Source organism: Plectropomus leopardus, chromosome 11 (genome assembly GCF_026936395.1).
Source record: "Plectropomus leopardus strain MGB_pleo_1.0 chromosome 11, ASM2693639v1, whole genome shotgun sequence".
NCBI classification, from domain to species: Eukaryota; Metazoa; Chordata; class Actinopteri; order Perciformes; family Serranidae; genus Plectropomus; species Plectropomus leopardus.
The window spans coordinates 29,824,276-29,848,930 of record NC_142186.1 but is presented as its reverse complement, the minus strand read 5'-3'; the positions used below and the strand labels follow the sequence as shown (position 1 = coordinate 29,848,930).

Below are 24,655 nucleotides of genomic sequence, written 5' to 3'. Positions count from 1 at the left end.
AGTCCAAAGTGATACTTTTTTTTCAACCAACAGAACAAAAATCTAATTTTTTCATAAAATAAATTAAAAGAATAAGAAGCCTGGTTATCTGAATCAATGAATTTTTATTTTCATTCAATCAACTCATTGATTCATCAACGAATTATTGCATCTTTAAGTTGATATTTAACATATTACGAACAATATATAGAACAAAAAAAATTACAAAAATACACGCAACACTATTATTTTTGCTCTGTCTTTTAGACCTTTTTTTTATATCAAGATTTGTTCGCGAGTTTATTTAAATCGCTGTTTGTGAGCGCTTCTCCTTTCCCAAGTTAATCCATCCACCTGACAGGTGCGGCATATCAACATGTTGATTAATTAAGCAGCGTCATTACTACACGGCACGTGACTTGTCGAGACAGGTGTCAATCACGCTGCCACCTCCCGCCCAGCTCTCACGGGCCAATGGCAGCTTCACAGCAGGTTTGAGTATCCTCACAAAAAGACAAAAAACACCAAAACAAACCGTACAGGTGCATGGATGCGAGAAAAGGGGAGCAGGTGACGTTACCACCTGAATGTTTTTCTTGTGTCATCGTTGCTGTCGGATGTGATCAAATATAGTCGATTTATTTTATTTTTTTTTGCATTTTTTGGAAGTGAGAGAGAAAGTAACGTAGAGTTCTTGCAGCTGATCACGTTTCATGACTGCAAAGAGCTGGACATCCGTTTAACCTCACAAAACGCTGCGTGCACACCTGACAGGTAAGCTTCATTTGCGCTCTACTCGTTACAGTCTGTTTGTCACACACAGTGGTGCAATATAACCAAGTACATTTACTCAAGTTCTGCACTAAAGTATTAATTCGTGGTACTTGCTCTTGAATATTTTCTTTTCATGCTACTTTTAATGCATTACATTTCAGAGGGAAATATTGTACTTTTAACTTCACCACATTTATCTGACAGCTTTAGTTACTTTACAAATTCGGATTTTTTGCATAACAAAATAAGGGTATAAAAATATGATGTTTTGTTATAAATTAATGTACTATGTACTGTAACTATCAGTCACTACTCAGAAAATCAACTGGAAACTACATTGATCAACATTTCAGTCTATTCATAAATACATATTTAATTTTTATTGATTTAAAATTTGGGTGATGCCCTCTCCAATTTTGTTTATATATATTTTTATATTTTTCTATGTCTATTTTAATTATTTTTGATGTTTAGGATGTTTTATTTATATTTTAGAACTTGGAAGTTTTCTTCTTTCTTTTTTATAATAGTTTGAAGTTTTTGGATATTTTTGCTTTTTGATAATTTTTGGATGTGTGTGTTTTTAAAGATTTTTCTGCACTGAGTACTTTTAATACTTTAACTACATTTTCATGACTATACTCCCTCACTTTTACTCAAGCACCGTTTTCAATGTAGGACTTTTTCATGTAACAGAGTATTTTCGTAGGCTAGTTAGTACTTTTGCTTATGTAAAGGATACTTCCTCCATCACTGGCCATATATGTTTGACTCAGAATTGCACACAACAAAGTGGTATATAGAGATTTGCAATGGTTTTATGGATTTATTTTATTTCATTTTAAGAGCTTGAATTGTATTATTTTGGGGAAAAAAGCTGTGTGCTGTCATCGTCTGTTTGTTACATTATTTGGATGTGGATTTGCAAAATACCTGCATGATGAGCCGTGAATACTTTGGCACATAATTGTTGCACTATTTGCGCTATGTGTAATCCATACTGATGTTTGTTGTTGTTTGTGATATGTGTTTGGCATATTGGCCTTTGTGTGTTGTTGCTGGTATGGTTCATTGCAAACAGAGGGGCAGCAGAATAATTTTTTCCTCGAGCAGCAAAAGTGTTGGTGCCGGCTCTGGGTGCTCTTTGGGATGGTCTCAATAAAAGGCTGCTCTATAATCCATGCGTTTGTTGGCAGCTGGATATTACATGAGGTCCCTCGGTAAAACGAGACCTGTGCGAATAGGGTTTTAGTCACAAGGGCCTCCTGAGGAAGCTCTGGCCCACTGTGCTGAGAGTCTAGCTCCGCTCCTGCTCAACTCAACTTTGTTTATTTGTGCATTTGTCCTGGTTTTGCAGCAAGGCATAAAAAGGACGTATATATACAGTACAAGACCATGATAATATTAACCGACAGTGTAAAGTAATTACTGACTATGTTGTGAGTATTTAGAGACCAAAGCGTCACAGCCAAAGTCAGATACACCACAACAACGTCACCGTCATCCACATCGTGCTTATTTCTCTATTTAATTCGATGCCGTTTTCGGACGGTTGATATAAAGCAGGTGCTGCTATATAGTGATGTGTGTTCATATGTGAGTCATGAAGCGTTATGAATGCCCTCATGATAATCTGACTCAAAAACCAGGAACCACGTTATAATTAAAAGAATTATATTTTAAAATAGAAAATATTCTGAATGAAATGTTAACAGCCATAATTGTTGCAAACTGATGATTTCAAAGAGCACAATAATTTCATATAAAAAGACACATTTGTAAACAGAACCTTTCAAAAACAAGGCAATTAAAAGTGCTTTATGTACCACATGAAAAAGATTTTAAAAAATATTCATAGGAAATATGATAATACATATAATATGATTTCATGATAAAACATAAAAAAGAGAGTGATCATATGAATAAAAATATAAATAAGCTCCTCCAGATCTCACTCATGTTTACATTCTTCTTTGATTAAGTATTTAAACGATTTTTGGTGGTATGGTTTTTTAAAGACATTTTTTTTTCATTTTTACATGTTTTATGAAATACTGTTACGATTTTGCATTTCTTAAACATCACTGAAGAAAAAGATGATTCCTTTTATCCCCGTTGTTCCGATAAATTCTGTAAACTGTTTGATAAATGTATTTCTGCACTCTGTGCTGCTAGAAAAGAAAATCAGCTGAAATAAGCCACCTGATCTGTTGCTATGAGGAAATCACAGACTTCATCCTGAAAAAAAATTTCATTTTACACTTTGTTTTAGAAACTAGTAAACTTCAGTTTGACTGACATGAATAGAAAACTCATATTTCCTCTCGTGTTCCTCGATGGTGGAGATCACTGCATCGTTCGTTATATTATTGAAAACGCTGCGGCTGCAGAGATGAACCTGTGACGGGTTTATGAACAACATTTTGGTTTGTGTCATAATTTATCAGTTCAGGGTGAAGATGATTTTCAGCCAGCACAGAGAGAGTCGTCGAGTCTACGGCTGCACTTTGAAAGTCGGCGGCTCGGATCATCAGTCAGATTTTTCTGTCAAGTTTACTTCTGGGGATGTTTTGATACCTATAATTTGCTGCAGTGAGAGAGCGCTTCGCGTTCGTAATACTCTGCAGCTGCAGACATGCAGGAAGCGGCACGGAGAGAGAGATGCTGAATTTACAGCTCACAGCGAGTTAATACGATACAGTCTCCGCTTTTTGTTGACATCTAATGTTGATGCCGCTGTCACACCGGACGTCCCGCTGAGATTCGTGTGGCGTAATGCTGAGTCGGCCGCAGCGCTGAGAGTCAGACAGATGTGTCTCTGCTCACTTCCTGGATCAGTGCAGACAGATGTTCATCCAGAGTTTCTCTGAGGAGAGAGGACGTTTAAACAGTCAGCAACATCAGATCACAATCAGAAGATCTTAAGAAAATACAAAACCTTCTTTCCAAAAAAGTGAAGTCTCCAGTCTCGTGTGACTGACTCTGTGAGGCTGTATGTCGTCATGACGATTTCATGTTTACAGTGTTTACTATCATAGTTCAACGTTTGATAATCAGCCTCAAACATTAGTCATCAGTTTTTAAAGTTTTAAGGAATTTGGAGACCACCAGGAACGCCGCTCAAACTTTTTTCCAATCTCTCCCAGAGGCCACTCGCCGTATTTAAGTAAACCCGTCAGAGGTTTAATCCGATGATCACTCATCAACATGACGACATTTGTGCTGATTCACTGTTTGTAGTTCACACAGTAGCTGTGTTTGAAACCGTCCCGTCATTCACTCACTCGCTGTTCACTATGTAGTGTGTATTAAAAAGTGCACTATACAGGGAACAACCAAACGAGATTTCGGACACTAGGCTGTAGTTTTTTTTCCCGGTAATACACGACCGCATTGCATTGTGGTATACGGGAGTTGAATGTAGATTGAATGTACATTCAAATTTGCTGTGCATTGTGGGCATTTTATAGCACGCTGTATAGTGAATGAAATTAACAGGAGAGATTTCGGACACTACCACGAAACGGCGAACACGCTGTATAGGTCACTATGTCCGTGATAGGGGACGGTTTCGGACACAGCTGGTGACTCATACAGTTAAAAAAAGACTTTAAAACCACAGAGTGATTTCTGTGTTACATGTTATTGTGGTTTGGGCACCTACCTCCCTCTGTGGTAAACACATCAGACGCTCAGGACGATGATCCTGCAGCTGCAACACACGTGATGAGAAGTTAAAAACCGGGGTAAAAGCAGCCAAAATGCAGAGTTTCAGACCGTGACTATTTGGCACAAACATCAACATTATCGGCCCAAGACAAGCCAGATCCTTCAAAATAAAAGCCCCATGGGTTCTGCTTTGATTTAATTATTTATAAAAATACTTCTATGACAGTACTTTGTCCATCTTTATATGCTATGTAACATTATAACAGCATTTTATTAAACTTCTTTATTTTTTTATTTTAGTGGTTTACAGTAGATTTTAAAATCGAGTTATATATTGTGTATCGCGATACAGCCTAAAACTATACTGTGATTAGAGCCATATCACTCAGCCCCAGTTCCACAACTTACCCTCTGATCCTGAGCTGGTGTCTGACAACCTCTGCACCAGATCGTTCCTGCCAATTTTCTCTAAAACCTTTTTGGCCACCTCCACTGATCTTTGGGTGTAGGTGTGCACCATCAGATCCACCACCTGTAACCTGTTGCTGTTCTCCAGGTCGCTGCTCTGGATGCGTCTGAGGCCTGCCCCGATGTCACCGTTCTCCAGGTGCCACATGAAAACTTTAAACTGGCTCTCGTTCAGATCTTGCAGAATTTCCAGAAGCTTTGCTTTATTTACAGCGATAGCTGCTTTCTGATGATTTAAAGTGAATAAACAAACAGATATGATTTACTGTAACAGTATTGGTTGATAATATTATAGCTGGAAAGCTCACTGACTGCAGCATCAGTTGTGTGAGAATGATCCAGTTTCAGTCATGAGTAGGCTTGGGCGGTATTTATTTTTTCATACTTTCCTTGAATTTCGTCGGGGTATACAGTATGACGGTATCATTGTGTGGCACTAACCCCCCCCAAACCCCGGCACCTGCGAGCTCCTTTCTTTCTGCAGCTGTCGTCTGTTCAGCTCAGCACGCAAGAGGAGAAATGGAAGGGAGGAGGTAAACAAACAGCTAAAGTTGAAAGGTTCAGAGTTAAGAGAGAGGTTGAGCTCCTAACAGAAATATTTCCTGGTGGTTAGTGGTGGTGTTCACTCGTTCACAGTAAATATAGTAAATGTGCTTTGTTTTTGTTGGTGCTGTCGGTTTGCTGTGTTTCTGTGCAACTTTTTGGCTGGGACACAGCTACATGTGACAACATGATTCAACATTAGGCAACATTAGGCAACGCAGCAGAGGGGTTTTGTTGCTGCTAGCTCTCAGTTAATCCACCGTTCTAACAATCAGTTACTCTGGTTTGGTTGAAATAATCCTTTAATTCAAAGGGTCAGATAATTAACTGTCTTCCCTGCAGTCTCTCTGGTGTTACCGGCACGACAGCAGATGTTGACCTGCCGTTTACAGTCTCGTTCTCTTCACCACTGTAGTCAACTCAGCTGCTTGTTGAACCACACTGACCTCCAGTGGTACGTGATGTGCACTGCATGCAAAACATCCTCAACACAGCCTCCAGTATGTGGTTAAAATAGGGAGGAGGTTCTGTATTTTCGATAGTATTTAAAATTATTTTTGAAATACCTTTGTATGCCGTAACACTATGATACCACCCATACCTTGTCATGAGTTTGGTTTATGTTGAATGATTTTCAGCCTGAATCTCACTGAATGAAAACTGTGCTGAGTGAAGTCAGACTGACGTCAGCTTACTCACCTGCTGTTTATTCGCAGAGCGTTTCCCTGAAGGGAAAGAAAAAATGTTGCATGAGTGACTGATATAAAAATCTGTCTATAAAAAGTCTCTCACAGACTTTTTGATTCATAACTTTTAAATTCTGTGATTACAACTCACTTTTATGTGGACCACATTTGGAGGATTGTCCAGCTGTCTCTGTGATGACAAAATAGGGACATATAAAATGTTTAAAAACATTGTAAAGATTTAAATGTAATGGAAATATCAATATGCTTAAAATGTTTGAGTTTCCTACAATGTTACAATTCTGGTCTCTGTATCTTCATCTTTTATTGAACGTGGCCGGCTGTAGCGAGCGACATACAGCGAGGTGTGTGCACTCTGCAGAGCTCTATAGCCCCGTCCCCACTCCTACACACCGCATTTTTTGATTGTTTATTCAAAGTTTATTAATATTTATTAATATTTATATTATAAATATATATATATTGACACTGCATGGCCTTAGGTCCCCATCAATGTGCCCGAAAGGTGTGATGTAGTTCATATGAACGGTTCCCGAGATATGTGAATGACAAAAAGACAGGGATTGATGCCTTAAAGTTATTTATTTTTCAGCTTTTTTTCTACCGTTTATACTTTTCAAAATAAAAAAACTTTGGGCTTCAAGATTCTTCAGCCAATAAATTTCTGCATTTCGGGCCATGTTTCAAAAAACATTTCAGCTGCCAGCATTCACACTGCACTTTATGAGAGTAATGCATTTCCCAGTTATTACTGTGTGAAGTATTCACACTGTTGTAATTGTAACCTTTATTATTATTATTATTATTATTATTATTATTATTATTATTATTATTATTACATACATTTTTCAGTTGGCTACCCTTTCTACAAGCTTTCATTGAAACTTCAAGTGTTCGGCTCTTAAAGGACATAGATCCTATCATTTTTGCAGCAGGTCAGTACTCAGATTTCTCCCTGACCTCTGACCTTATTTTTGGAAGCCTGGCTTTCTTATTTTTACAGTAGTAGTAATAGAAGACGTTGTGTTGCCTGCCTTAGTTTTTTGAATGTGCGTGTGTCTGTCTTGGAGCGGCACAGTGGACAGAAAGAAAGACAAGAGTGTAAAAAAATGATTCTTCTAAACATGAATCATTTGAAATGTCTCACCTTGTGATCGACCAGTGTTTTGGTATTCACCTGAAAAAAGCAGAGGTTAATAAATGAAGGATATGAAGCTGATTTACTGCCTTTATCTAACAGCAGACATCTTCTTCACTAATGATGTTCGGTTAAGTGAGCGTGGTATGCAGACAGTTTAGATTATTTCTTGTGGTATTATTTCAAACTGACCTTTTTGAATTTCACAGGTCCACACAGGCTGATGCCCATTTTTTGGTGTGAGCGTGAGCTTGAAGTCTTTGTTTGGATTTTTTTTGACCACTTCATAGAAATTTGGGTCTGTGCTGTCGTACCTGAGCATTATTGTCTGTGAAAGAAAATATAAATTAGGGAGAGACATAAGACTTTTTGTTCTTTCTTCAGATGAGGATAAGTTGTGGTGGTATTTTCAATTACAGCGAAGACATCTAGAGATTGACAGAAAGGATTAATACATCTGCTGAATATTACTAATAATGATTAGAGGTCTGGTTTAACTGGCTGCGCACATGAAGTCAGGCATGGTCAATTAACACTTAAATGTGTATTTTTTATGTTGTTTTTCTACTTAGTCTGTTAGAAAACTGTTTTCACCTGGGGTTCCTCGCCTTGAGGATAAATGTCTGCACCATCCAGATCTGTTGTTAATTTGAACCAATTATGCATTTTCAAGGGCTTCTCTGGTTTTGGCTTTCGAATTTCTTTGTATCCATGAGATATTTCCATTTTGTCCAAGTGCTGCAGAAAAAACAAAAACAAAAAATTAAATTGCTCTCAGTATTGTGTATACACCAATTAATTTATGGTGCCATTCTGTATCTTATTATGAGTTGTTTTGTTGCCAGTAAGATATGAAATAACCTGCTGAAGACCAGGATCAGGTGGGATCAGGTAAACGTGGAGAGTGAGGGACATTCGAGATGATGCTGCGTTGATCATCTTATAATATATTAAGACCTTACAGTAAATTTCCACTGAAAGGCCAAAATATTTCACCAGAACCATTTTTAGAGAGAAAACTGGTTCAGACAGCTTGACATGGGACGATGTGACCTCAGACACTTTTTCAACAGCGTCTCCACTGTCATCTATGTGTAAGACTGCAAACTTGTCTAATATTGTCGGATTGTCATCTGCACAAAATAAAAGCACACACAATTAGTGAAGATAAAAGGATTGCATCTGTTTTTGTACTCATGCAGCAATATAAAAGGTGGTACATTTATTTATTTTCATTATGTTTTCTCACCTATGCAGATCCAGTGTGGCAGGTACACTTCATCAAACTTCCCAGCAATGACTGTGATGTCCATTAGAGGACCTGCAGGCATGTATTGCATCATTTCCAACCTCATCATGGGTACATCCAAAGAGCAGAACTGGTACTTAAAGCTGACCTTTTCCTTACAGACCCAGCGCAAGCCAGAGACACTGCATTCAAAGTTTCCTGTCTTAGACTGTAGGCTAAATCATTGGGGAAAAAAAGGTTAGTATGAAATGTTTTGCTACTCTGATTGTCATACTGCATGGGTTAAACTAGAAACGGCACCAGAGAAAAAATTAAGTTTCCCTTTTGTGAAAAAATACCACTACCAAACTAAAGTGTTTCCGATGATTTGATCCGGTTTGCTGTGACGCAACTCTTGGGATGTTATTTTTACCTGTAAGTTGGAGCTTCATGCGCTTCTGTACTGGTCACTTCAGGTTCCAGTCTAGTCCAGTCCCTGGGGTCCTGCTGCAGAGGACAATCTTTTTTTTAAAAAAATCAGTGGAGACCTTACTTTTTGAAACAAAACATAAAGAAGCAAATAAATAGAGCTGTGACGATAATCACATCACCACAATACCACAGTGACATGATACTGCTTGGGGGGGCGTGGTCGGTGCCAGCTGCCCAATCTAAACAGCTGGACTTAGATATTTAACCCCATGTCTCAAGGATGTATTGCTTTTTCACTGCAGTAAGAAAGAAATCCATACCGCCACAGCCCTATAAATAATTAAAAATGCAATAAATGTAAAATTACCGTTATGCTTTCACAGCGCTCAGGCTCCAAACCTCCTAAAGGCCCTTATGAAGACACAGAGGATCTTTTAAAAATATTGTATGTTTATACATAAAATGGAAACTGTCATGTTTTGCTGCTTGAGCACCTTGTGCTACACGTGAGAGCAATATATAACTGTGTGAAGTCATGAGCTTTGATATGGCACTTATGCTATGTACAGTGTGTTCACTTGCCATCAGGCTAGTCAGATGAAAAAGGTTATGCAGGTAACTGGAAGATTTGTTTACACGTTACTGTGAAAATGCAATATGAAAGCCAGTCAATTTAGTGACTTTTTTGCATTCTACACCTTTTTGGACAGATAACAGTATGGGCCTATAGAGGCAGACTGGAAACAGAGGAGAGAGAAGGTGTGACGTTGGAATTGTAGTGTTGATAGAAAGTGATCTGTTGGTCCTGAAATTGTCTTTCCTTTCATGCAGTTACTCACTTAATCCTCTCACAGTCCACGTTTTTTTGCCATAAACTTTTTTGCCTGTGAAAAGCAGATTAGAGATCTGTGTAAATGTCAGAGAAATAAATAATTTGATTTTAAATGCATGTAGGCGCCCTAATGGTCAATACTGTGCTGGCACAGAGCCAGGTTCCAAAAATTTAAAAGAGGAAATGCCAAATTTTTAAACCATATTGATGCTGCAACAGGAACTTAATATAAACAACTAAATTGTTCCCATAAATAAATTATTATTATATTATGATGCTGAAAACCTTCACAACACTTAAGGATGTCTTGCTGACACCTGCAACCTCAGTTTGTTTCTCTAATTTATAGTCACACAGTAATACATTCAGTAATGCACCTGTAGGTGGGTCTTTGCTGGTTCCTGCTCCCTCATCCTCCATCCATCCCATCCATTTTTTTTCCGAGCCACGTTGACCTGTAGAATAAGCATTAAACAAATGATTTTATTGCTGGGATGGTTATCATATATAAATAGCTTTATAAGATATAATGCAAAGATAAAAAAGACAAGTAGTCTGGAAGAAAAAAAATCCATTTTACATATTTATTATACACATTAGCAGTCAAAGTTGCTGACCACTTTACAGAAATTTTGAGAAAACTTTGTGCACTGAGTCTGACTCTTGAACCTTGGAAATAATCAATTGTGGGACTTGCATTAAATCCCAAAGTTTAACAAAAACATTTTGTTGATTGTTAGTTTATTTAGTTAGTTCGCAGCAAAATGCATTTAAGCATGATATGGATGAACTTTATGCCTTACGGTTGACATTGCTACTTTTAATGCACCTTTGTCCTCTGTATTAATTATTTTATTATATCGTTTTGTCTTTTTTTCTTTCTTTCCTTATATCTACTTTCTGTGACCTGCCAAAGGACTATGGATGTAAATTAGCAGTCTTGCTAACTCCAGCATATTGCATTTGTATTTTATACTTATGTTCCTTAATAGAGCATGTCCCTTTTAAATAAACGTTAAATGAATATATTAATTAAAAATCTGGTTAAAGTGACAGACTGACAGACACCCTGAAAGTCCACCAGCATGGCTTAACCACTGACTGATGCAGTGAGTGATAATAGTGATGAGATAGCAGCATACAGAGTGCGTCCAGATGATATAATAAACACACAAATTTAAATGGCTGCCCGACTGCCCAAAACAGTGAAGTAATGCAGACCATGCTCTGAAGACCTTATTTTTGATATTGAAATAGTTTTGTTTTTCCCCCCAAAACTTACCTTTGGATCCTGAGCTGATTTCTGTCCGGTACAAATATCCATCAAAATGTACTACTTACTGTATAAATGCAGTTAAATGTGGTGTAGTTCATTCTGATAGGTGCTTTGGGTCATTCCATCAGTTATTTTAATGTGCAAAGATGCATCGTTTAAATGTGTAATGATCTTTCCTTTCATCCAGCTACTCACCTGATCCTGTCACTGTCCATGTGTTTTTGCCATAGACTTTTTTAACTGTGAAAAGCTGGTTAGAAATCTCTATAAAAGTCAGAAAAATAAATAATTTGATTTTAAATGCATGTAGGCGCCCTAATGGTCAATACTGTGCTGGCACAGAGCCAGGTTCCAAAAATTTAAAAGAGGAAATGCCAAATTTTTAAACCATATTGATGCTGCAACAGGAACCTAATACAAACAACTAAATTGTTCCCATAAATAAATTATTATTATATTATGATGCTGAAAACCTTCACAACACTTAAGGATGTCTTGCTGACACCTGCAACCTCAGTTTGTTTCTCTAATTTATAGTCACACAGTAATACATTCAGTAATGCACCTGTAGGTGGGTCTTTGCTGGTTCCTGCTCCCTCATCCTCCATCCATCCCATCCATTTTTTTTCCGAGCCACGTTGACCTGTAGAATAAGCATTAAACAAATGATTTTATTGCTGGGATGGTTATCATATATAAATAGCTTTATAAGATATAATGCAAAGATAAAAAAGACAAATAGTCTGGAAGAAAAAAAATCCATTTTACATATTTATTATACACATTAGCAGTCAAAGTTGCTGACCACTTTACAGAAATTTTGAGAAAACTTTGTGCACTGAATCTGACTCTTGAACCTTGGAAATAATCAATTGTGGGACTCGCATTAAATCCCAAAGTTTAACAAAAACATTTTGTTGATTGTTAGTTTATTTAGTTAGTTCGCAGCAAAATGCATTTAAGCATGATATGGATGAACTTTATGCCTTACGGTTGACATTGCTACTTTTAATGCACCTTTGTCCTCTGTATTAATTATTTTATTATATCGTTTTGTCTTTTTTTCTTTCTTTCCTTATATCTACTTTCTGTGACCTGCCAAAGGACTATGGATGTAAATTAGCAGTCTTGCTAACTCCAGCATATTGCATTTGTATTTTATACTTATGTTCCTTAATAGAGCATGTCCCTTTTAAATAAACGTTAAATGAATATATTAATTAAAAATCTGGTTAAAGTGACAGACTGACAGACACCCTGAAAGTCCACCAGCATGGCTTAACCACTGACTGATGCAGTGAGTGATAATAGTGATGAGATAGCAGCATACAGAGTGCGTCCAGATGATATAATAAACACACAAATTTAAATGGCTGCCCGACTGCCCAAAACAGTGAAGTAATGCAGACCATGCTCTGAAGACCTTATTTTTGATATTGAAATAGTTTTGTTTTTCCCCCCAAAACTTACCTTTGGATCCTGAGCTGATTTCTGTCAGGTACAAATATCCATCAAAATGTACTACTTACTGTATAAATGCAGTTAAATGTGGTGTAGTTCATTCTGATAGGTGCTTTGGGTCATTCCATCAGTTATTTTAATGTGCAAAGATGCATCGTTTAAATGTGTAATGATCTTGTCTTTCATCGTTTTGATTGATTGATTGATTGATTCAGTCATTATTTTTTCACCCAAAACTTACCTTTGGATCCTGAGCTGATTTCCGTCAACCTCTGCACCAGATCAATCCTTCCCACCTCCTTTAAAAACTCCTTGATCATCTTCACAGACCATAGACCGTAGAGCTCCTCCATCAGCTCCGCTACTTCGACTCTGCCTGCCTTCTCCATTCTGCGTCCTAAGAAGTTCTGCTCGTCTTTCTTCATTCCAAAGTGCTGCAGGAGCCATTTCAATTGCTCCAGGTCCTTGTCATGTAAATCTTTCAGTGTTCCCAAAAGCCTCTGCATCACAGGTGACATGCTTACTTCCTGATGGATTCAAATAATCAGAGGACATTCATGTAATATCTTCTCTGTGAGCATCACAGTCATGCCTGTGCTGACATCTAATATTGACCACAATAGGCAAAATAGGATAAATTACTGATAAAAATAGGTGAAATAGGATCATTTTAAATACGATAATGTGTTCATTTCTGTAACATAATTAATTAATAATTAATCACCATATGATTAATTCCATTACTTATTATTATTAGTAACTGTGTTGTTTTGACTGTCTCTATCTCGCTTTGGCCCACACTACATTTAAATGTGTCTCATATCCAGATTGTATATAGATACAATTTAACTTGATTACATTTATACCTGCTACTAATATGTGTCTTCAGAGTCCTCATAGAGATCCTGTTGAGATCAAACCGAACATCACTCTGTACTTCATCAACTCTTCCTGCTGTAGCTGTCAGTAGTTTTAGAGGTGAGGGGAAAGTCTGTCTGTTGCTGCACAGAGAAGCTTTACTCCGGCCACAGTGTATCGCAGGACGGACAGGCATATTGTCAATGTCCGCCCTTAAACACATTGTCAGGACGTTTTGGCAGAGCACTGTCCACCAGCACTGGCCACTCTCGCTTTAGTTCCCAGCACTGACACTGCATCGAGCTGCATTGTGATTATTTTTTTTCTTGATTTTGCTGGCTGCTGCATGGAGATGTTCTTTGTGTCTGCTTACAAACCTAAAAGAGGCCGGCCCTGCTGTAAATGTGGATTCAAAAAGCAGTTACATTTACTCCTGTGTTTAATGCAGTTAATGGGTCTCCAACCAGCTGTGGAGGTGGTTGAGCTGAGTACTACAATAGTTGCAATTCAACCTCAGTGCATTTTGGGTGCATTTATAGCTGTGTTTTCATGTGGCCAAGCTCTGTCTGATTGCAATTCGATAATCCAAAATACATTTTAATGCAAGGTGTACTTCAGGGCCTCTTACTGTTACTGTGCCACCAAAAGCAGGAATGATCCACCTGATCCCTTATTCTCCTCACATCTGCAGCAGATGTGATGATTCTGATAAGGGGCAAAAGATTATCCCCTGGGCCAATTATTGGGGTTAATATTTGGCATTTCACTGATTATCTTTGCTGGCATTTTATTTTAATGATCACTGATAAAATTAATAGATTAAAAACTGCAAAGAAAGTGTCAGCATGGGAGGAAATGTTACTTTGTAAAACCCCAGAGAGCCAGTTTTATTTATCAGTTTCTATTTAGATTTTCACTCAACTTAAAAAAAACAAAACAAAAAAAAAAAACAAAACAAAGCTGCTCAGAACTTTCTGTAAATGATAAAAGTCTCAGTTTAGATTAAACATTTGCTAAAGGAATTTAAACAAAGTTTTATGTTGCAGTTTGGTATATGCCAAATTCTTAGTGATGACAGAAAGTTTTATATTGTTATTGTAAATGAATATCAGTTCCAGATATCTGTAAATGGTCTCAATAATCACTAATAATCTGTATTGGCCCTAAAAAACTTTATCAGTCGACCCCTAATTTCTGATTTAAAAATGTTTTTCCACCTCTTTACTGTCAAAATGAGGATCATTTTCAACCTGTAGCAATTACATGAAAGCTGTGTGTGGAGTGTGTTGTGATGTTACTCACTTTCTTGGATGGTTCAAGTTTTACTGAGGAGACAAAAATATATTAATAAATTTAGTCAGATTTAGTTGTTTTGAGTGAAGCATGATATGAAAGATCAATAAGGCTGGGTAATATGTCAGTATAATATTGGTATTGGGATATGAGACTAGACATCATCTTAAATTTTGGATATTGTTATGCTGCAAGTGTTGTCTTTTCCTGGTTTAAAAGGATGTATTACAGTAAAGTGATGTAATTTCGTAATCTAGCCTGTTATAGCTCTTCTATTATTTGTCTTTACCTTCATAATCATATTATCCACATTACTGATAATCATTTATCAAAAATCTCATTGTGTAAACATTTTGTGAAATCACAAATGCCAACCCTACAATACTGTTGCAATATCAAGGTATTTGGCCACTTTTTTGTGATAGTTGATTTTCTTAATATCGCCTAGCCCTGTTGATTAATTGCAAAATGACATTAAAAGCTACTCGATTCTGACATCAATTGCAGAGACAGAGGTTGGTCGCAACTTCACTGAAACCTAAAATGTGACATCTGAAATACTCCAGAACGAAAGCCTGGCAACAATTGCCACCTTTACACAGATTATAAAGTTCAAAGTGTGTCAGATTATGTCATTTACAATGCTGTCAAATTATAATACTCAGTATTTCAGAGAGGTTTGAATTCAAGTGGCCATTTTTGAGGTCAAAGTATTTAGCCTTGATGTTCTGTATTACATGTACGAGAGACATATGATTGTGTTATGAGACCGTTTTTTCCATCTTTCTCTTACCTTTGAGACTTGAGTTGATGACTGAAAGCCTGTGCGCCAGATCAGTCCTGTTCATGTTCATGAAAACCTCCATGGCCACGTCCACAGGCTGTTGGCTGCAGGTCTGAACCATCAGATCCACTAGAGTCTCTGCCTTTTCGGCCCACTCCAGTTGGCGCCATGAGATTTGTGGGAGGCCCTTCTGGAAGTACGTGAACTGCAGCAACAACTTGAATTTCTCGAGCTCCTCAGTACTCAAATACTTAAATGTCAAAAAAAGAATTCGCTTCACAGCTGACTTTGCTGCTGCCTGAAAAATTCAAAGGATACCTTAAGCAAATGTGTCATTTCTCAACTGGGAGAGTTGGGGATGTATTTCTTTGCATTTTATCAGTTTCAGTGTTTGTGTTTGTTACTTGGTGATATGTGTTTTCTTTACAGACATAGAGTATTGTATGTCTATTATTTTCTTTAGTAACATCAAAATAAAGTTGAATCCCTTTATACTTTTACCCTTTAAGTCCTGTAAAATGATTACTACCACCTGATCTAATGTAACACATTATTGTTTCTATCACAGTAGGTCAAAGTAGTGACATTTAGTATTTTTATCATAACATTTGTGGTGGATATCATTATTGCTAAAGAGTTCAAACTTAATGCTGTGGAGGCACCCATTTTAAAACTTGGTTTGGTTTGTATCATCATTTATAATGTTCAGGATGAGGATGGTTTTCAACCTTCAAGTAAAAGCTGTGATGTGTAAATCAGACTCACTTTGTCCTGCGGTGCAGGTTGACGTTCATCCACAGAATGTTTGTCTGATGAGAAAACACATTCAAAATATGATTACAGACTGATTTAAGACAGAGTATATATGCTGTCAAATGCAGCAGTGAGCATTCTGGGCATCAATTAAAACAGTGACACAAGATACACAAAACTGAACATAATTAACAGCATCAGGTTGATAAAATGCTGGAAAATAAATAGCAATCCCATTTAGAATAACATTAGGCTCTAATTATCTTATATTTTGTCTGGACCATTAGCTGACTTCATTTTCAAGCTAACATTAGCTTGTGTTGCACACTGTGTAGGGGGAGCAGAATGAAGGAAAGGCATTTGAGATCACGATCAAATGTTGATCCTTTGGGTTTTCTCTGCAAACTGACCAAAGCCCTTTTAGGTATTAGTCCAAAGGTTGTTTGTTATAGGAAACCAATAAAGTCGGGGGAGGTCTGTTATTAAGTTACGTTACAATCTGTTCACCTGCAGGCAATACAAAGCAACTAATACATGTGAAATTCCACATAGAACCTTTAAAAGTAAATCAAATAAAACATTTACAACAAATCATTAACTTAAGAAAGCAATAAAACACAAAAGCCCTGTAACAAATGCCAAATTTGGTAAACTTACAATGTTCTGCGTTGCAATGTTGTTGTTTATTTAATTAATAATAAATTAATTAATAATCATAGTCCTGTTTTTTATATTTTAAATTGGTGATACCAGTTTGTACTCAAGCAGATTTATTTATTTTTAATTAATTCTAAAATGAACTTATTAAATTAATGAGCTATGCGTGATTATGTAATCTGTAATCTTTGCTTTTTTTATGGTTTCCCTTTCTCATAGGCTACAGAGGCTGAAGAGTATCAGGAAATGGGAAGAGAGAAAGAGAGAGAAGGTGGTGCTGTCTGCCAGGTGAGCTAAAGGTCGCCCCTTCTTTGTCTTACCTTTGAATTTTAAACTGGGCTTTGACAATCTGTGCATCAGATCGGCTCTGTTCATTTTCTTCACAACCTCTGCGGTTAACTGCACTGACTGTTGGCCGTAGGTCATCACCATTTCAGCCACAATTTTTGCTTTGTCTGTGATGTAACTCAGCGTTGATGAGATGTCTGTGAGATCCTTCTGGGAGACAGTCAGCTGCAGGAACTCCTTAAATTTGTCAAGCTCCCTGTCACTCAAATCATTCAGAGTTTCCCAGAGCAGTTGTTTAACAGCTGCCATGGTTGCTATCTGAAATAATGAGGATAGATAGATAGATAGATAGATAGATAGATAGATAGACAGATAGACAGAATCCACCATTAGGATATGTGTTGATATGATTGTTTACCTCTTATCTTCCCTTTTTTCCATTAATAGGCTTCAGCTTTTTTCACAAATATTAAAATGAGTCAGTGGCTCAAAAAATGTTTTCTTTATTTCATGTTTTGTTCATTTGGTAAAAGTTCTGGATAAACTTTCCAAACTTTTGTTTTTACTGTTGAGGAAAAATGTCCTTAAAAATGTTCATGCTGACATTTCCCCATCTCATCCTCAGACGTTCAGTTTCATATCATTATTGTTCAATAAAATTACTGCTGAATTGCAGCTATATATATATATATTTATATATATATATATATATATAGCTGCAATATATAAATAAGTAAATCATGACTTTAGGTCTTATCGTTTAAATGTTCAATATTATGATACTTTTTAACTTGTATCTTTAGAACAAAAGCTGTATTGTACAAAGTCAGACAGATGTAACATTACTCACTTTGTGAATCAGTGCAGATTGTTGTTCATCCAAGTGTCTCTCTGAGGAGAAAAGTAGTATAAGTCATAAGTGACTGATCGCACATCTGACAGAAACAATACACAAAATTACACTTTAGACACTAAATCAACAACTACTTTTATCCCCCTCCGTAACCCTTTTTTAATGTTTCACATTGGTCATAAATGGTATTGTGTACACCCAATAATGTGTCTTATTTTTTCAACAGTATCAATCTTATTTATGTAAAAAGAAAAAGCCATAGCTTATAAACTTATGATACACATTTTACAAATTTGATGATTTTAAGATGTTTCTGACTTTGTTATCTTACTTTTGGATCTTAAACTGCTGTCCGACAACCTCTGGACCAGATCAGTCTTCATCTTCTCTAAAACCTTCTTCATTGTCTCCATTGACTGTTCGCCGTAGATCAGCACAATTAAGAACACTATGTCTTTCCTGTCCTTCATGTTCATCAGAAACATTTGCATGTCTGAAAAGTGTTTGTAAAAGTCAGTTTGAGTCAGGAGGGTGTACTTGAAGCCATTGTTTGTAAGTGTCAGGAGCAAATCATCACTCAAGTCAGCCATTGTTTCCAAAAGCAGCTCTATGATAGACGTCATTGTTTCCACCTGAAAAACTCAAAGGAAAAGGTATTAGGGCAAAAGTGAAATGTCTCTGTTGAAATCATTAGAAATGTTTCTGTTAATATCTCCTCAATGTCTGATCATTCAGAAATACGTGGCATACAAATGATAATATTGGCCTAACTGATAACATGTACCAGTCTTTACCAACTGCCTGCATGTGCCTTTCTAAACATATACACATCCACTTATTATGATTATTTTCATTATTGGACACATATGCTGACCATTTTTTAAATAAATCAGTTAGTTATTGGGCTTACATAATGTCAGAAAATGGTATTAAGATACCCATCACAGTTTTCTTAAAGTCAAGATGACCTCTTGTTTTGACTGACCAGCAACCCAAAGATCAAAATGTATTCATATATTCAGTTTACATTAAGCATTTTCAGACCAAAAAGTTTTGGGGACTCCCTGAGAGGACCTGCCCACTGCGGAGGTACCTCAAGAACGACATACCTTCAAGGGCCTTTTTTTCTATTTGCATTTGCATTGCAGTCGGACCATTACAGGGATGCAAGCCATTCGACAGTTGGCAGAGGCCTAAATTTGCACACATGATAAAGGGTAAAACTGCCCTGCATGGACTTAGCCATGGCATTCCTATGGAAAGACTGGTGCCCATCTGGGTGAAAGCACTACCCTAGGCATATCGCAACATTGGTTACTGCTGACCTTCCAAAGCTCAACCAATGACATAACAGCTGTTTGTGATGTAGCTACTTTTTGATGATGTATACCTGCGCTGCACTTTGTTTTCGGAAGTGTCTGTGCTATGCAATGTGCCCTACTCAGTGGGCAGCTGAGAAAAAAAATATTATCATCTGAAGCAGCTTAAGGTAATAAGCTGAGAAGAAATGCTGTTAAAGAATTTATCTCACATTGATGAGTCAAAATCGTATTTTATTTTCCCCTTGCACATGTGCTTGATCTCACTGTTAGTCCATATTTCTGTGTTTTTTTCCTTTTTTCTCATGAGATTTTGTTGATGTTTTGGGTTTATTGTTGTTTAGCTAACAGGCTTTAAAAATGGTGGTGACTGTGATCAACCAATCAGCGATAATCTGATTTATTTTCTACCAATTAATTAGTAACTAGCAATTAGTAACTGATTAACTGTTCCAGCTTTAGTTTAAAGCCAGACAGATGTGACATTACTCACCTTCTGGACCAGTGCAGGCCAGTATTCATCATCAAAATGTTTCTCTAAAGAGAATGGAAATATAAATGAAAGATTGACTCAACATAGGGCTTTATAATGCAACACTGTCTGACTGTTACTTTTAAAGACCTTTAATGTAAACGATTACCTGCAAAATGAAAAATCAGTTCAATTATAACATCACAGAAATCACTAAATGTTTCACTGGATTTCTTATTTTCTTCTACGCTATGGTAAAAGCTTATACCCTGATATGTAAAGTAAATAACTACAGTGCTGAAGGAAGTATTATTTTCACATCAAGAAATATTTCTTATTTTGTTGATCATGTTTTAGATGTTTTAATTTTATATAGTGCACATACCTCCCCTCATGGTACTTGCACCAAATGGATGAGCTGATGATCCTGCAGCTGCAACAAAATGACAATTTTAAGTGTAGTAATAAAAACACTGCATTTAGCCTTTATGTGTTCTTTCCCAAAGCATAACACTCAGAATCCTCAGAAAAATTCAGTTTCATATGGCAGTAGTAAGACATGGTTTCAGAAATCCCAGGGGGACTCAATGAGAAAACATTGTCATAATTTACTTTATAATAATGGCAGGGCTCAACATTAACCTCTAAAAGCACTTGTCAATTGGACGAGTAAATTTACCATTTACTTGGAGGTAGTTCTCATCACCCTGAGTTTGTTCAATTGATCATTTTTTTGACAAATTTGGTTTGAATTAAAAAGGGGATTTTCCACCATAACAGACAGCTGTGACATCCAGTCTCTGTGCTCACATTGCCCTCACGTTGCCTTCAATAGGTCGGACAGGCAAAAAACCCAGGAGATTTTAGCCTCACCTAAGCATAGCGGAGGTAAGTGTGGGGCGCGACATTCACTCTATATACTGTCTATGGTGAGCAAACACATTCTGCTTGGATCGACTCAATTAGGCCATTCTGAGTTGGATGATTCTTGGTGAAAAAAATGCACTTGTTTCATTCTCTTTGCTCTTATTTACTCACATGACCCTGACATTACCATCTTCTTAACCTCATTTATATACTTCCTTGATTTCCCTGATCACCAGCCGGACTGTCGTTGTGCATCTTTGCACGTTTATCACTTTCCAGTAGTCATCTAGTGCTACCGCAGTTTCTGTGTTAACCGTCTTCTCTGGTTTGGGATTTTCTGCCTTTTCCTCGCCTGGAATTGTTTGCTGTTTTCTGGCAGGATATCTGTGTATGACTGTCTGGTTCTCAAGTTATGACTTTGCTTTTTTACTTGAGCTAATGTATTCTGTCTGCCTTTGCTTTGAGTCCTTGACCTGCCCAGAAACATCACAGTTGAATCTGGCTGACTCTGCAGAGAAAGGTGCTGTCTGTTCAACCCATCAGTCTCAGAGAAAACAAGAAGACAATAACCAGCCTGATCAGCAGGGTCTGGGAGCTTCATGTCATACAAGACACTATTCAAGCTGCCATGATGGGCCAAAATTTAGGATACCAATACTACATCCCCACCTATGTGCTTCCTTTTCCAGGAAGTTGTCTCAGGCTGAGAGAAACTGCGCCATAGGCAATCTGGCTCCCAAGCTGATGCTGGAGGAATGGAGGGACTGGTTGGATAGGGTCAAAGTGCCATCTCTGGCATGAAGCAATCACAGACATATGGAAACATCTGGACTGCCATGAGTTCTCAACAAGCCAGGCAGGTGTTAATTTTCAACCATTTTAAATTTACCTTGTCTCATCACCCTGGCTCTTGCAATGTCAAGCTGGATTCCCTTTCCTGTCAGTTTGAGCAAGATGATACCCCAAGGACCCACTCGACCTCCTACCTGTGTTGTGGTGGTCTGACCACCACACTACAGGACACACCCACTTCACTACATCAAACACCAATGTCAGCACATCTCCACATCATTACACAATACGTCAACTTCACTACATGACACCTCCCCCTGAGGTCTTCTCCTAACCTTAGCTACTGCATGTTCTTCCTTCTTTCTTGTCTGTGCTGTAGCTGCAGATGGATGCTTGGCTGGAGGGGATGCAGCTACCTGATGGCTGCCCTACAAACTACCTTTTAGTCCCGGTCACCCTGCGCTCACAGGTGCTGCAGTTGGGGTGCACCTCCACTCTGAGCTGTCACCCTGGCATGCACCAGGGTGTGTATTCATTATTACAGATTCATATGTCAGTTTTCTTCTCTTACCTTTGTGTCCTGAGCTGGTCTGTGACAGCTTCTGCACCATATCAGTCCTCTTAATGCCCATTAAAAGCTCCTTGGCCACTTTCACAGCATGTTGACCGCACATCTCCATCATTAAATCCAACAACGTCATAGTGCTTGCCCTCATTAGCCGTCTCCATGAGATTAGTGGAAGGCTCATCTTGAAGAACGTGAACTGCAGAGACCACCTGAACTCCTCATCACTCAAATACCCGAGGGTTTCCAAAAGCAGCTCTTTAACAGCCCTCATTGTTGCCACCTGTAAAATTACAATTATGTGTTTATAGAGAAAATGTGTCTTCTAACTTCTGACCAATGTTGTTATTTTAGACATGTATGTTTTAAGATGCATTTTTCCAGATTACCTTAGCTATTGATATGTTTGGTAATTATTTGTTGTTCAGAGCAGAAGGTGATTCCTTTTTCCCTTACTCTTTACTAACTGTAATCTCATTGTTTTACTTTATTTCCAGGATGTGAATTACAGAAGCACAATGCATTCAATTAAAAAAAAAAAACAAAAAAACACTTAATCTTGTCATTATAAGATCTTGTAACTATGAGATCCTGATCTTCTAATTATGAGAACGTTAAGCTTAGTTTCGAGTTGGATATTCAACAGACTTTCACTCAGGAACCAGCAGAGTCATCTTTACTGTTTCACTCTGTCTTGGCAGAAGAACGGTTAAATCACCTCCTAGATCCTTGCGTTTAACCACTAGAGGCTGATTTAGGGACAATTAGTAGTTTATCGTTTACTTGATGCAATAATTCTTTTTTTTTCTTTCAAAAAAGCTACTATGCCACGCGACTCAATGACTCCAAACCAATCTCGTATTTGGGAGATAGAGTGTCAATTTTCTTTATTCAGTGAACACAATGCGCTTCCGTACTAACTCTTTCACTGTGTTGCCATGAACTGAAACGAGCCGCCCAATCTGAGCTGTCAAGCTGTTCTTTTCTAAATCATGATTAAGTACAGATTTTCCAGTTAACTGCCATCAATTGCATTTTTTGTTTTGAACTCTATTATTTTGAATTACAAAACTGTTTTGAAGTCCATATTGACAAGGTAAAGCAATTCTTGATTAGGAATCAAATGACAGCAAAAAACTGCATGGGACTAACAAAGTGGGCATGTCTGTAAAGGGGAGACTCACGGGTACCCACATAATCCACTTTCACTCAAACATCTGGAGTTCAGAGGTCAAGGGACCCCTGTGAAATGGCCATACAGTATCATCACTGTAGTTCGAAAACTCAGCTCTGTACTTAAAGACAGGAATGTTGGCCAGCAATTACCGTGATTGAAAAAACTAAACTTGTTAATTACAGGCTTATTGTTGATAGGCCTAATATTTTCTCATTTTCATGCAAACTTTGTTTAAATCTTTGAAAAGCAGTTTACAATACAATGACTTGACAGTAGGAATATTATTGATCTCAAATTGATGTGTTCATTTCTGTGATAAATATCCAATTTAAATCACGAGTAGGTTTTAATTTATCATTAATGATATTGTTATGAATTTAAACCTGCATCTTACTAAATAAAAGCTGTACTCTGCATGGTCAGACAAACATGACATCACTCACTTTGTGGATGAGTGCAGGCAGGTGTTCATCAGAGCGTTTTTCTGAGGAGAGAGACAAGAAAAAAAAATCAGTGACTGATGTTAGCAATAATGCTATGTAAAAAAAAACAACACGGAGGCGAACACAGAGTAACACTCAAAAACGATTTATCAGGTATTTAGCCTCATCTCCTGATACAGTATATATTTTCACTTCATATTAATCATGAAATATACTTTGTACACCAGATGATGTTCTTTTTCTCTATATTATAAAATATATCATTTACAAAAAGAAGAAGACGTATATATGTATATAAACTTTTGGAATACATATTAAGATGTTTTTGCTTTATTGTCTTACTTTTGGGTTTTGAGCTGCTGTCTGATAACCTCTGCACCAGATCAGTCCTCTTCATCTTCTCTAATAACTTCTTGGTCGTCTCCACAGAACGTCGGCCGTCATCCAGCACCATTAAAAACACTGTGTCCTGCATGTCTCTTATCATGAGCAGACGCCATGCTCCATACGCCATACTTGAGTAATGTCTGCATCCGCCTGTTTGTCTTTGGAGGGACACTTTGAATTCCTCAAGCTCTTTGTCGCTCAAATCAGACAGTGTTTCCAGAAGCAGCTCTATGGCAGATGCCAGCGTTGCCACCTGGTAAATTCAAAGAAAAATGTTCATGGGCAAAAATGCAATTTGAGAACAGATTTTTTTTGTTCACCTTTCATCAAGGTCTGTGTTTTAGAAAAGTGGGTTTGGTTAGGATTGCCATGAGGATTGCAGGCACAACCAGATGAAACTTCTCCCAGTTAGAAGTCCATCAGTGTTCATTTTTCAGAGTCTCTCTCAGGTCTCCTCCTCATAAAAAAAACCCAAAAACAAAACAAAACAAACAAAAAAACCCAAACACAGAAACAACAATCTAAACCACAATTAACAATGAATAAAGCAGTTTCAGGTTAAAAAAAAGGTTCCTCTCCAAGACAAATTGATCAGTTGACTTAAACTGGCAAAACACTAAATAAAGCAAAAAGGTTCATT

General features: G+C 37.4%; 1 protein-coding gene and 1 long non-coding RNA gene across 20 annotated transcripts in view; one reads left to right on the top strand and one right to left on the bottom strand.

The window, feature by feature from the left end:
- The first annotated feature begins 490 nt into the window (after positions 1-490).
- LOC148188303 (uncharacterized) lies at positions 491-24,193 on the top strand. 10 transcript variants are annotated; one of them, XR_015777970.1, is made up of 7 exons: positions 491-753; positions 8,536-8,605; positions 8,689-8,764; positions 17,072-17,140; positions 20,620-20,672; positions 21,117-21,237; positions 21,341-21,784. It is a non-coding gene; the product is annotated as an uncharacterized LOC148188303 (long non-coding RNA). The 10 variants fall into 10 exon arrangements; XR_015777969.1 differs by lacking the exons at positions 21,117-21,237; positions 21,341-21,784 and adding an exon at positions 21,823-22,006; XR_015777968.1 differs by lacking the exons at positions 20,620-20,672; positions 21,117-21,237; positions 21,341-21,784 and adding an exon at positions 24,058-24,193.
- Positions 2,411-24,655, bottom strand: part of LOC121945667 (uncharacterized) — a 44,963-nt gene continuing 22,718 nt past the window's right edge. For 2 of the 10 annotated variants that reach the window (XM_088084564.1, XM_088084555.1), the window contains 28 exons: positions 23,971-24,268; positions 23,629-23,669; positions 22,015-22,291; positions 20,170-20,217; positions 19,806-19,849; positions 18,325-18,625; positions 17,991-18,031; positions 17,173-17,458; positions 16,208-16,251; positions 15,452-15,740; positions 14,668-14,690; positions 12,749-13,034; positions 11,612-11,689; positions 11,242-11,310; positions 10,148-10,225; positions 9,778-9,822; positions 9,306-9,349; positions 8,940-9,013; positions 8,528-8,742; positions 8,140-8,411; positions 7,873-8,016; positions 7,471-7,606; positions 7,288-7,317; positions 6,271-6,309; positions 6,133-6,158; positions 4,831-5,116; positions 4,418-4,465; positions 2,411-3,619 (listed from right to left, as the gene is read on the bottom strand). In XM_088084564.1, the coding sequence (XP_087940690.1) occupies positions 4,446-4,465; positions 4,831-5,116; positions 6,133-6,158; positions 6,271-6,309; positions 7,288-7,317; positions 7,471-7,606; positions 7,873-8,016; positions 8,140-8,411; positions 8,528-8,742; positions 8,940-9,013; positions 9,306-9,349; positions 9,778-9,822; positions 10,148-10,225; positions 11,242-11,310; positions 11,612-11,689; positions 12,749-13,034; positions 14,668-14,690; positions 15,452-15,740; positions 16,208-16,251; positions 17,173-17,458; positions 17,991-18,031; positions 18,325-18,625; positions 19,806-19,849; positions 20,170-20,217; positions 22,015-22,291; positions 23,629-23,669; positions 23,971-24,268 (3,534 nt within the window). In that variant the 3' untranslated portion in view covers positions 2,411-3,619; positions 4,418-4,445. The remainder of the gene's footprint in view (positions 3,620-4,417; positions 4,466-4,830; positions 5,117-6,132; positions 6,159-6,270; positions 6,310-7,287; positions 7,318-7,470; positions 7,607-7,872; positions 8,017-8,139; positions 8,412-8,527; positions 8,743-8,939; positions 9,014-9,305; positions 9,350-9,777; positions 9,823-10,147; positions 10,226-11,241; positions 11,311-11,611; positions 11,690-12,748; positions 13,035-14,667; positions 14,691-15,451; positions 15,741-16,207; positions 16,252-17,172; positions 17,459-17,990; positions 18,032-18,324; positions 18,626-19,805; positions 19,850-20,169; positions 20,218-22,014; positions 22,292-23,628; positions 23,670-23,970; positions 24,269-24,655) is intronic. The other 8 variants (XM_088084556.1, XM_088084557.1, XM_088084558.1 and 5 more) reach the window with 8 other exon arrangements.